We start from the raw sequence: 13,328 nt of genomic DNA, 5'->3' as shown, positions 1-13,328 counted from the left end.
CAGCTAGAACTGTGCTTTGCAAACGGGTGCTCATAAAAGTTTGAATTAAATTCTGACATGTTTAAGCCAACAAGAATCTGACACGTATTCCTGGGAGAGAAAAGAAAGTTTAGTGCCTGAACCGAGATCTCAGCCTCTATTCCTCCATACACTCTCACTGCAAACTTTACTCCTTTGTGCCTCAGTGTTTCCATCCTCTGCAAAATGAGGGTAAACTACCCACTTCCACCTTTCTAGGAGTACAGTAAGGATGAGAGTTATTTGATTTGATTTGATGAAGAAGAGAAAAGAAAGTCTGGAGGGTGTTTAGGTGCTTGGAGGGAAGATGGACAATCATTTATCACTCTGGTGACTGTGAACCCATAAGACTTACTGTATTTCTGCAGCTAGCAGTAGCTTGGGACATGAGGAATTTCTCTGTGAGGTCTCGAACTCCTGTTTGCTTTTTTCCAGATGGAAGCACAAGTACTGGTTGGTTTCCAGGATGCTCATTTCTGTTCTCTGACCAGAGAAAGTGGTGCGAGATACTGCCATGCTGAAGCTTATGGTGGAAGAAGTAGAGCCGAAACCTGGGGAGAAGAAACCCAAACAAATAATAAATTAAAAACAAGTGATGGATTCTGGTGATGGCCGCACTGCCTGGTAAATTACTAAAATCACTGAAGCATACAATTATATTGGGTGAGTTTTATAGTATGTAAATTATACCTCAATAAGGTTTCATTAAGTGAAAAAATGTATTTAAACAGGTGTAAAGAATGCAGATGTAATTCATTACTTAGTTCACGCCAGACTTTGTCAGCAGTCCACAACTGAGAATCCTTAACCACAAAAATAAGGCACAAGATGGCAAAGCTCAGAGGTTAGGCTCTGACAAGAGTGCCCGAGGGAGGGCCCAGTGTGCAGGTAACCATGCGGCGTCGCAGTAACAGAAATGGAAGGTGGCGCTGTCATGGAACCTTGGGAGCCCCTGTCTTCTAGTTGCCTAGGCCACACTGAGACTCAAGGCCACCGGGTCTGTTCTGAAGGTCACCACTGATGGGGACAACCCCTCAGCAGCTAGTCTCTCTTGTACTGAAACCACAGACCTGTCTCTTTCTAAAATTCAAGCCTATTTTATACTGTTTATTCTTACAAGCATAGAAAACATCAAGGGATCGAGATTAACCCAAATTCTTTCATTGTCTTAAGGACTGTCATGAAGACACTTTTCTTACAGAAAAATTGAAAACTTTTAGTTATATTAAGGGGGTAAATACACAGTCAAAATTATTTTATTATTTTTAAAGGAATAAAAATGAAGTATTAGCCTAACAAGCAAGAAAAAGAACAAAAACGTGCAACTTCAAAGAAAGCAGAAAAGAGAAAATAATAAAGCAAAAAACTTTAAATGATGAATCGAATGGCTGCAAAATTTTGTGAATATACTAAAAATCACTTAACTACATACTTTAAAATGGTGAATTTTGGGTATATGTAAATTATATCTCAAAGCTCTAATAAAAAGAAGTAAGGAGTCAGTAAAGAGAAAAGCAGTAGAATGAAAAATGAAATAAACTTTAAAATCTGGTTCTTTTGAGAAAAAAATAATGAAATACAGTAAAATTGGCAACTTTCTGGAAAATTTAATCAAAGAAAAAAGGAGAGAAAAATAAACTTTAAAAAGGGAAAAGGGATAAAATAAATATGAAAAAAATTTAAATTATAAATGATACTACATGTCAACCCTTACACAAATTTTAAAATTTCAAAAAAAGAAAAATTGAAAACTTTTAGATAGTCTTGGTGTTCTTCTTTGATTCTCTAGTTTTTTCCACACCATTTTAATATTGTGGGGAAAAAATCCTGAGTATAATTCTGTGCTCCGTGTGTGCATAATTAATTTATAAGGATTACCAGCCAGATTGTGTCTTATTTACCTTCTTGCTGGAGACCAATGTTATGGTGGCTTCTTTTCACTGACTGGGGAAGCATGTAGGCTTCTCATTAAACTTGAAATCAGGTTTGACTTCCCTGCCTCCAGTCCCACCCTCCTCTTCTCCTGTAGGTTGCTTTGTGTTTTAATCTATATATAAGATGTCATGCTTGTCACCTGTAAATGTCATCCTAGCACCACAGGGTTTCTTTCTAACTTGTCAAAGTCACTGAAATACTTTTTATATGTTTCTTTCAATACATGCAGTGGCCACCTAATTTGGGATGACTAGGAAACGAATGCTGTTCCTTATGCCCAGAGCAGTTTTCGTAGAACTCTGACTGATAGTTTGTGTTGACCCAAAGCTATTGACCTGTGGTTGTATTCTCAGCCAGAGCACAGTAAACATTAAGATCATGGGTCTATGGTTGTTGGTGGTGACCCATAGCACTCCTGTGCAGTGGGATCTAGTGACATAGAAGCTGAGGTTTTAAAGAGAGGCACAGACAGGCAGGACAGAAAGTGATCTGACCTCTGCTTACTTCCTATGTATCAATTCGTCCCTGATTTTGTGAGGCTGAGACTAGGGCAACTTCCCTGAAATATCTGTCTCTTCTCTTCAGCTGCCTAGCTTTTCCAGGCTGATGCCCTATACATAACATGTGGGACCACGGCCACCTCCGTAAGTGCCACTGAACATTCATGACAAAGTGAAGGAAGGAGGACAGACTACCCAACCCGCTTGCCACCCTGCTTCTACACTGTAGTGTTGGTGTGTGAGATGTCCCAAATTGTATATGACTTCAACCCCTTTAAATGTATTTTAGCTTATTTTATGTCTTAGTGAATAGTCTCCTGGAGAATGTTCTCAGCGCACTTGAGAGAAATACTATTCTGCTCTTGTTGGGTGGAGTGTCTATACATGTCTGTTAGGTCACATTGTTTAAATCTTGTGTCTCCTTCTGCTCTTCTGCCTGGTTGTTCTATCCACTGCTGAAAGTGTGGTACTGAAGTCTCCCATAATTATTGTTGAATTGTCTGTTTCTCCCTTTGATTCTGTCAGTTTTTGCTTCATGTATTTTGGGACTCTGTTAGGTGCACTGTGTTTAAAACTATTACATCATCCTGATGGATTAACCCTTTTATTGTTATAAAATAGCACTCTTTATCTCTGGTAACATTTTATTGTTGCAAAGTCTCCTGTCTATTTTGTCTGGTGTTAGTATAGCCACTCCAGCTTCTTTATGGCTATTATTTGCATAACTATGTTACATTACGTGGCAAGAGGTACTTTGCCGAGGTAATACAGTTGACCTTAAAATGGGGAGACTATCCAGGTGGACTGATCTAATCACAGGAACCCTTTAAAATCTGGGTCAAGAGGTCAGAACTAGAGAGTTGGAGAGAGTCCAAGCTTGTGAGGGATTCAGTGAGGCTTTGCTGGCTTTGAAGGTTGGGGGAGCCTCAGGCAAAGAAACAAATTCCTCAGTCCTACAGCTTCATAATTACTGCTACCTATATACATTCACTGTCACCTTCCAAAATGCATTTATAGTGCGTGCTATACAGATTCAGATGGATTCCCACTGCCTCTGACCATCCTTGTCTTCTTGCAGGTTACTGCATCTGTCTAAATTGGGGAACACAACTGCCAGGGCTTTGTTCAGCCTCTTCTCTTCTCTCACGTGTGTATGGCTCTCTGGAGCCAATGATACTGTTGAGGGCAGGGTGCTGAGCACAGGCTGCTGGTGTGCTTGGAAGCCACAGGCTCCTGATACATCTAGACTCTGAACACCACTTACCTGGAAAGCCCAGTACCCTCCTCAAGCTTCCTGTCAGCAATAAATAGATTAGTACATTCAAGCCTTGCCCTTCCATGCACCCCTGAGGCCATGGCCTCTAACATCGCAGACACTTTTGCATGGATATGTCCCACCCAAGGGCTACTCTCCTTCCTGAAGGTTCACTTCCTTCATCCCTACAGCACACTGAGAAGCTACCAGTGACCAGCCCAAGGGCCAGCTTGCAAATCAGGGTTAAACAGTGACCTGAGGATGCTTTGTCTAGATCAGCCAGAGATGTAGGTGAATATGCCAAGGAGATTATTTCCACATGTTCCACACTACAGAAACACCCCAGAACCGACTTCCCACCATGGAATATACAACCTGGAGGAGCGTTTGTTTCACCTCAGGCCAAGCACTAATCCCTGCAGGATCACAACCTGGCCCCCAAGGCTGCCAAGCTACTGTTTAGACAAACTCTTGAATATCTTTTATTCCAAAATCACGGCTGGGTTCTCCACAATTTCTTCAGTTGACAGCATCATTGCTCCTGGCTGCTGGATCTCTGCATGGAACAGACTTACCCGTGCAATAAACAGTCCAGCAGAGATAGTAAAAAGGGTGACTCTTCTAATCTTGCATGCACAATAAAGATTCCCACACATGCTCTGCAGAGGCAGAAAATAAACTGTGGCAGAGTGAATGGCAAACACATACCTTGGCCAGGAGTCAAAACCGGGTACTGCACATGAAACCGCAGATACTGCCATTGAACTACCGATGTTCTAATTTCAAGGTTGGGTGCAAGCTCATAACACTCTCAATAGTTCACGTTCTGCAACCACCATATCTGGACTTGGGGACACCACAGCTGCCAACTACACTGAGAGCCCTTGTGGTTTGGGAGCGTGGTGTGGAAAGAAGCAACTGGACCAGAACTGCAACTAGGATCCAATTCCTCCTCAAGGCTACAAATTCCCACCTGGGGTCTGGAATCCAAAACTGTGCCTGTACAAAGGTCAGGGTACTCCAATGACACCTCTGAGACTTGACTACTAACGTTCCTCTAGTGAGTTTCCCTAGAGGGATCTTTAGGGGCCTCCATGCCAGCTGCCAGAGAACTGAGTTGAATGAATTCAGAAGTCAGAAGTTCAGGCACATCAGAGGACTGCTGTTGGTCAGTTACTCCTTTGATTAGTGTGGTCCAGATGCTTTCAGGACCTTGACTGATAGTTGAAAAGCAAACATTCGAGTGGTGCAAACCTTTGGAATTTTGTCTTCCAAAAAAGGAGGCGGGGGACGGGAGGCTCCCAGAGTGAGACCCAGGATCTCCAATATCATAAAGGACGACGGATGTGGGAACGGGGACGACCTGGGTGGAAAAGGCTTTCAAGGAAGGCCCCAGGGCTCTGAACGAAATTCCGGGTGTTTCCCCTAAAACCTGCGGCAATTGCAGCTTTCCAGCCTTAGTTGATGATCCGTATGCTCAGGCCAATTTGTCAGAAAATCGTATTTTTTCTTTGATTAATTGCACACTTTGAGCCACACTTTTTTTTTTTTTTTTTTTTTTTTTTTTGCGGTACGCGGGCCTCTCACTGTTGTGGCCTCTTCCATTGCGGAGCACAGGCTCCGGAAGCGCAGGCTCAGCGGCCATGGCTCACTGACCCGGCCTCTCTGTGGCATGTGGGATCTTCCCGGACCGGGGCACGAGCCCATATCCCTTGCATCAGCAGGCGGACTCTCAACCACTGCGCCACCAGGGAAGCCCACACACATATTTTTCTTGGTCTGATTTTGGCCCTCGACTCTCCTGATAAAGGCGTGGAGATTGATTCAACTCGCAACCCTCGGTCAGCCAAGGGTTCAGGGTTTGAGACCTTTAACCTCCGGAGCGTGGGGTCGGGCCGCGCTTGAGCCCTTTCTTGGCTCCGCCGGTCCAAATTGGCCTCTTCTGGGCCTGTCCTCGAGGGCCGGGGGCAGGGCCGGGCCGCCTCAGTGGGGCCCCTTTCGCCGGGTCGGGAGCCCCACACCTCACGTGGCGCCGGAGGGACAAAAATTTGACCACTGTCCTGCAACTGCTGATATGACTGCCTTACTCTCTTCCCAGCTGCCTTCCAAAACAAGGAAATCCCGGCAGTATACAACATAGGCGCCTGCAGAGTGCTGCAGCGATAATAATCAAACGTGGAAGGAACGGAGGGAAGCTCGACCCCTAGGTAGAGCTGTGTGACTAGCCAAGGCAGCTGAGACCCCTCTGTGAGAGAGCAGGACTGGCTGAGGCTCTTACTCCCTTGGTGAAGGTGTCTGGATCTGATGAGGAAGCAAAGGCAGCTGCACAGCCGGCCCCACCCCGGAGTACCCGCGGCTGGATTGACATTCAACTGTATCTAAGCAGATGGAGAAAGGCATTCAGAATTGTTATTAGATGTGAGATCTTATGAAATCTGTTTATCGCTACAGGGAAATAAAGCAGATGATTTTAGGGTATAATGGTTATTCTCTAACCTGTGCTGTCTTATAATGTAGCCAATAGCCACATGAGAGTATTTAAATTTAAATTAATTACATATTATGAAGTAAAAAAAGAAATATTCAACATCTCCACACTAGCGGCATTTCAAGCACTCAGTTGCCACGTGTGTGTAGTGGCCACTGTATTAGATAATGCAGATCAAGGTCATTCATCTAGCGAGTCAGTACACATAAGATTTTTAAATTTCAAGGTCCTGACTTCTCACTCAACATTACATTCATTCTAGTCCATTTCGTTCATCCCTAGTACCAGTAGCTCCTGGGTCTATACTGATCTCTATGTGGTCTCTGAGCTTTGATTGAGAGAACCACTTTAGAGGTTCCCTCGGCTGGAAAAGAAGAAGCAGTCCATACCCTAAGGGCTACTATAGGGCAGTGGTAAACCAGGCACAACCAGGGTTTTCTCACATTGGTCACTGCATCCCCAGTGCTGCTCTAGATTGCTCTAAAGACCTCCCTGCCCAGACCTCCAGGGAATGTTTGTGCAAACTCACGAGCTCTGCTTATTAACTCTGCTATTAGCCATAATAACACCTGTTTTCTTTTTATTTAATTTTAGAATTACATCCTGCTTGTGGCAATTCATAGTGGTATTTCAGTTCTGGTAGTGAGATGTAATTCATTTTCAAAATAAATTTTCCAAGTAAAAATGTGAATCAAAGCATGAAAAATGTCAGGCAATCAATGATAAAGGTACATGAATATGGCTAAATATGAAAGTGATCTGTTCATTAAGGAACTTAGAAAAGCATGCTTTTGTCTGATTTCTATGGGATGTCCTCCCTACCTCTTTTTCCTCGAGGAGCACTTCTTCTCACCTGAAGTCAAGAAGGAAGGAATGCTTAGCTGTTCCCTCTAAACTTGAACACGGAAGGCACTGTCACTTTTTCTGGGAGCCCCTCTGGGAACTCCCTAGTTCAGATCAGGAAAATCAAGGCCCATAAAGTCATCTGGTTAGAGATGTGATTGCATCCTCCCCAGAGGCATAGAGTCTGTTTCTTGGGAAGACTAAATGGTTCTGTTTAGTCTCTTTCCTCTTCTTCATTGCATTAATTGCTTCTGAGTGTTTTGTAGGCCTTCCTTACAATCTTCGTTTTCTCTTTGAAATCTTGGAGGTTGAACAAGAAGAAGGGGATGCAAATCTTTGTGAAGTTTTCTCAGTTACCCCTGAGCATGATGGCCAAGGGAAAGGGCGCTGGAGGCCGACTGCCTGGGTCTGAGTGCTGACTCTCACTGTCACGGGGGCGGGACCCTTAAAAGGTTAGCTCAGCTTTTCAGTGTTCTCCTCTGCAACAGGGGGGTGGTAATATCCTACACTATCTTTTAGGGTTGTTATGTGGACTTAATAAGTTCTTGCACAGTAAAGCCCCGAGGAACAGTGCTGGTCACACAGTGAAGCTCCGAGAAATCTGGTATTATTTCCACTTCTAACTGTACCACTGCTGACTTTCAACATTCCCCAGATAAATGAGTGTTTAATGGTGTAACTGATCTCTTCTGCCCCATATTAGTGATCACCATCTGGAAAAGTGGTTGGTTTTGATGTTGATCTAAGTGATGATCTAACTGCAATTGGGGGAACTGGATCTAACTTCATCAGTTTCTTGGACCTTGGACAGGCATGATGACAGTTTAGTTCATGGTAGACAATATTTTGCACATGCTTCCAGCAAGAACTTTCAATATACAATCAGGTAAGTATTATAAGAAAAGTCCAAGTATGTACAAGTGACCCAGTCTTTTTGGTTGCTTTTGTTTGTTTGTTTGTTTGTTTGTTTTGTAAGAAATCAAAGGAGGGAAATATAATTTATTTGGAAGTTTAGAGGAATACCAAAATAGCCAGTGCCCAAGAAGGGAAACTTTGACAATGTCTGGCATCCAATCAAAGAATGCCAGGCATGACAAGAGGCAGGAAAACATGAGGTGTAAGGAGGAGACTAATCAATCAAAACTGAACCACAACTGACATGATGTTAAAATTGGCAGAGAGGACTTTAAGACAGTTATTATGACTGTGTCGCATATGTCCCATGAGTTAAGTAGAAATGTAGAACACATACAAATGGCCAGAATCAAACTTTAGACATGGAAATGATCACATCTGATATTATGTAATTCACCAGATAGAATTAATAGCAGATTAGACACTGCAGGGGGAATAAAAAAAAAGAAAGAAAAAAAAAAGGATCAGGGAACGTAAAGCCATGAACGACTGACAGTATCCTAAAATGAAACTACATACAAAAGAAGCTTTTTAATGAACATAGCATCACTGAGTGGTAAGGTAAGTTTAAAAGGCCTAATATATGAGTAATTTGGAGTCCCTGAAAAGACCAGAAGAGAAGGAACAATTCTTGAAGAAACACTGACAGAAAAATTTCCAAAGAGCCAAATGAACACTGTGAGTACAAGAAACACGAAGCAAACCACAATTAGCCACATCATAATTAAACTGTGCATTGCTTTGTGACCGACTGGAGGGGTGGGATAGGGAGGGTGGGAGGGAGGGAGACGCAAGAGGGAAGCGATATGGGAACAGATGTATATGTATAACTGATTCACTTTGTTATAAAGCAGAAACTAATACACCATTGTGAAGCAATTATACTCCAATAAAGTTGTTTAAAAAAACTCCATTGAAATAGAACAATATCTTCAAAGCAGTCAGAGGGAAAAGACACAGTACATACACAACACAAAAATAAAGATTATGTCAGATTTCTCCTCAGAAGCAGTGAGAAGACAGTGGAGCAACATCTTTAAAGAACGTGGAATTCTATGCCTCCTCCCCAAGAAATGTCTTTCAAAAATGAAAGTGAGTAATGGCATCTACAGACATACAAATGCTGAAAGAATTCATCACCCGCCGACCCACACTATAAGAAATGTTAAAGGAGTACACTGACACCAGATGGAAATCTGGAGGTACACAAAGGGGCGAAAGACAATAGAAAAGGTATCTGCCTGGGAAAATACGTAAGATTTTTCTTATTATTTAAGTCTCTTTAGAAACATGGGACCGATTTTTCTAAAGTAATAACGATGGATTGTGGGGTTTAGGACACATGCAAAGTGAGATGCATGATGACAATAGCATAACGGCCGGCAGGGAAGAAATGCGAAGAGGTGTGGCATCGCTTGAAGGCAGACTGTGGTAAGTTACAGAAGTCTGTTATAAAGACTCAAGCAGTCGCTAAAATAAGAAAAGAAAGAGTGATACCTAATAAGCCAACAAAGGAGCGGAACTGGAATCATACGAACCATGTCAGCACTATGTGATCGAGCAACTGCTTCTCCAGGACTCTTCCCTCTAAGAAGACCTTGTACAAGGGGCCAAAGATACCTGTACAAGAAGGATGACTGCAGCATTCTTTGTAACCGTGAAATCGTAGGACCAACTTAATTTCAAAAGTATATGGAAAGGGTTAAATAAATACTAGTACGTGCAAATACGGACAGAAGAAAGTCTATCGTGAAAAGGAATTCAGAAACTAGTGATGACAGCGGTACTCTTTCGAGGATTTCCAGGCGACCTCTTCCGATCGCACCTTACGTCCTCGTGCTGTGAACGAGACACGGGGGACAGGAAGGTAGTAGTGGAGGAGCCTTTTTCGGCCGTTACGGGAGAGGTGGTGCAGAGCAGAAAGAACCACGAAGCTTTTACTTTCTAAAAGAGGCAGGAGAAAGGCGTCCCTGGGTGGGCTCGAACCACCAACCTTTCGGTTAACAGCCGAACGCGCTAGCCGATTGCGCCACAGAGACACACGTGCACTGCTGCCCTCTCACCCTGTAGAGATCAAACACCGCTTCCGCGCCAGGCGGAGTCACTCGCCTTTCGCAGGACAGCGGCGACGGCATCAAAGCCTAGGACAACCGCAGACGTGGAGTCGACGCAGCGCGTTCGTCCCGTGGAAAAGCCGTGCGTCGGGCGATTCCGAAGGCAGAAGGGCAGCCGAGTGTCCCCGCCGCAGATGCCAGCGCCCCGGAGACGCCCCCGGGCCTGAGCTGAGGGGGCCCCCGAGGGAAGCTGAAGGCCGGGTTTGGCTCCGTGACGGCTCCGCGTTCCCTCCGCGCGCGCTGCCCGCCCTCCGCTCGGCCGCGGTCGGTGGGGCGCGAGCCGGAACCAGGGGCTGCGGAGGGTTGGTCCAAAGGGGCAAACGCGAAGAGGCGGGAAGGAAGCCGGCGAGGTGGGCACGAGGACAACTTGACTTCCCAGGAGGCCTGTGCAGAGGCACGTGCCGGATTTGGGGAGATGAGAATTGGGTTTTGGTTTGCTTTGGTTTGTTTTGATCATCATGTATGAGAATTGAGAGAGAGGGCGTGGAAAACGGAGAGCGGGCGGGAGAGAAGACTTTGAATACCTACATTTGTCCAGGCACAGCGCAGTAATTGGAATGATTTTACGTCAACATCGTAAGAGCAAGAATTCCTGCCGCCGCGGGGACCGTGGCGCGCCGTGATCGTATAGTGGTTAGTACTCTGCGTTGTGGCCGCAGCAACCTCGGTTCGAATCCGAGTCACGGCACCCTCCTTTGTCTCACGTGGCACGCCGGCTCCCCTTTTACTTTGTCTTGAAACTTGCACCGGCCTGGGGGCCAGAGAGCACTGCTTTCCCCAGGCCACCTGGCGGCAGGAGGTCAGGAGAAGGGAAGGAAACCCCACACAGGGCACTCACCTCGTGTCTGAGCAGAAGGAAACCCAGGGCAGTGGTTTCTCTTCGGTCCTGCTCCAAAATAGGGAAGCCCTGCAAGGAGCCTCCTGTGCTGTAACTGGTGAAAAATGTTGTCGCTGTGTTACTCAAAATCTGCAGGATCTTAAAGACCAGATAAAACATTTTATCAGATAGGCGACTCCCCCTGCCTAGACCTGTTTTGCTGGTTTAATCTTGGCTCCTGGGAATCTCTGCTCCGAGGACTTTTTCAATCCTTGGCTATTGTTCCCTTCAGAGTCACCGAAGTAAACCTCTAGTACCTTTCTATACTCTCAAGGATTTTAAATGCCTGTCGGCAGCCACTCACGAGACAAATGGTATCCATCAGGATTGGACAACTGGAAGACCTTAACAGTCACCGCAGAAATGATGATAACGGTGACTACAGCACCCTCCGCCCTGACGACCCAGCTAGTGGAGACGGCGAATATGTGTGATTCTTCTGCCCGACTACATCAATGCTGTTACCCGAGAGTACCGTTAGACTGAGAGCGTGACCAAAAGCGGGGAATAGTTAAAAATCAGACACAAATGGAGATCACACTTGAAACTTCCCTGAGAGGACAAACCCGTTTAGTCATACAAGGAAGAGCTCATTTAGCTTATTTTGCAAAACAAGTGAAACTTACCTTGGGCCCCTTCTTGTTTATGCCTCTGAAAATCATAAACAAAGCCTAAAACTGTTCGCCGAAATTGATGGGAGGTAACCACTTTTAACCAATTCCCTATCACGAGGAAAACTCTAATGTTATAACCGATCACTGCGAAGGACAAAACAGCCACCGCCACCTCACGATATAAGTTGCTTTCTAACAGTGTACCACCTCTGAGCCTCCTTCCATATTCCGTTGGAGTGCTCCCAGTTCCTGAACGGTAAACCCTTTTGTGCACGGTAAACCTTCACTAATTGCTGTTTCGGTGGTCACCAGTGGTTTAACGTCTGCTATATCTGAACTTTGACGGTGCCTTGACATTTTCATCTACCAGACTGGACCAACAAGGGAACTCCACATCATGCTGCTGTTGTCCCATGTGCCTGGACTTAGTGACTACTCAGTCAGTCATGCAGAGTCATTAAAATCATTGCCATTGTCCTCTGTTTTATTTGTTAACCATCACTGTCCAGACTCCTTTCACTTTACCTTTGACTCTTCTAGAATGTCATGGAAATGGGATCATAGTGCACACACTCTTGCCTGCACACCTCTTCATCTTTGCACAACGTCTCTGACTTTATCGATTGTTGAGTAAAGCAGATGTCATTCCTCTTTCATTGCTGAGTTGTATTCCATGGCAGTCACATAGCACAGTCTGTTTACCATTCACTCGATAATGAGCATTTGAGCTGTATCCAGTATTGGCTATTGTGAATAAAGCTGCTTTGAACAGTCTTTCCAAAAGAGATTTTGTGGACGTAGGTTTTCATTTCTCTCGGTGAAGAATAGCTGGTACCAAAGAGTAGTATATGCTCCACTTCATAAAAACCACCAAAGCTTTTCCCAAAGCAGTTGTACCATTTTATGTTACCACCAACAATATGACAGTTGTGGTTATTTGACATCTTTGCCAAGATTGTTGGTGTTTCCTCTCCTTATAATTTTAACCACGCTGCTAAGAGTAGTGGTATCTCAACATGGTTTTAATGTCCTTTTCTCTGACAGCTAAACATATTGAGGACTCCTGGTATGCTTTTTAGGCCATGTGCGTATCTTCTTATCTGAAGTATCTGTGTATATTTTTTAACCCATCTGGGAAAAAATGGGGTTTTTGATCTTTGAAAAACTTGTTACTGGGTTGGAGGAGCTCATTATGCATTATAATGACAGGCGGTGAGGGTTGTCAGCTATGTGTTGTGAATATTTTCCCCCTGTCTCTCGCTTGCTTTTCCATTTTAGTGGCCTCCTTGGATGAGAAGATGCGGCTAACGTTGATGAACTCTAATTTATCATTTATCTTTGTTTTATACATTCTTTGGGTCCTGGTTAGTAAATCTTTGCCTACCACCAAATCACGAGGTATCCTCAAAATGCCTTATACCTTTAACTTCTATGTCTTGGTCTATGATGCACTTCAGATTAACTTTTGTGTGTAGTGTGAGATAGAAACACAGCTGCCGCCCCTCCCAATAAGGAACCTATTTCCTTTCCCCATTGAACTGCTTTTCTTGAAAACTCATTCACTAATTGAGCTATGGGTCGGTTTCAGGTCTCTGAACTCAGTCCATTTTCCAGTTGTGTACCCTGATGCCACTTGCACACTGCTGGTCTATGTTGGGGGTGGGGCGGTCACAGTAACTCTTAAGGTCAGGTAGTGCAAGTCTCCCCATTCCGTTCTTTTCCACAGAGAGCGATACATTTTGCAACATGTAATAACTCAAGTAACCATC

General features: G+C 44.4%; 1 protein-coding gene and 2 non-coding genes across 3 annotated transcripts in view; 1 reads left to right on the top strand and 2 right to left on the bottom strand.

Annotated features, from left to right (window-relative positions):
* The window catches only part of LOC132503582 (neuroblastoma breakpoint family member 6-like protein), a 32,247-nt gene extending 31,713 nt beyond the window's left edge, over positions 1 to 534 (bottom strand). Inside the window, 2 exon segments of the mRNA XM_060120146.1 lie at positions 374 to 429; positions 432 to 534. Coding sequence (XP_059976129.1) covers positions 374 to 429; positions 432 to 534 — 159 coding nt within the window.
* Positions 535 to 9,919: 9,385 nt separating this feature from the next.
* On the bottom strand, positions 9,920 to 9,993 carry TRNAN-GUU (transfer RNA asparagine (anticodon GUU)). The gene has a single exon. It is a non-coding gene; the product is annotated as a tRNA-Asn (tRNA).
* A 691-nt stretch (positions 9,994 to 10,684) lies between these two features.
* On the top strand, positions 10,685 to 10,756 carry TRNAH-GUG (transfer RNA histidin (anticodon GUG)). Its single transcript has one exon. It is a non-coding gene; the product is annotated as a tRNA-His (tRNA).
* The last annotated feature ends 2,572 nt before the right edge of the window (positions 10,757 to 13,328 follow it).

The sequence above is a fragment of the Mesoplodon densirostris genome, chromosome 2, assembly GCF_025265405.1.
Source record: "Mesoplodon densirostris isolate mMesDen1 chromosome 2, mMesDen1 primary haplotype, whole genome shotgun sequence".
Lineage (NCBI taxonomy): Eukaryota > Metazoa > Chordata > Mammalia > Artiodactyla > Ziphiidae > Mesoplodon > Mesoplodon densirostris.
This window is presented reverse-complemented; position numbering and strand designations above follow the sequence as displayed.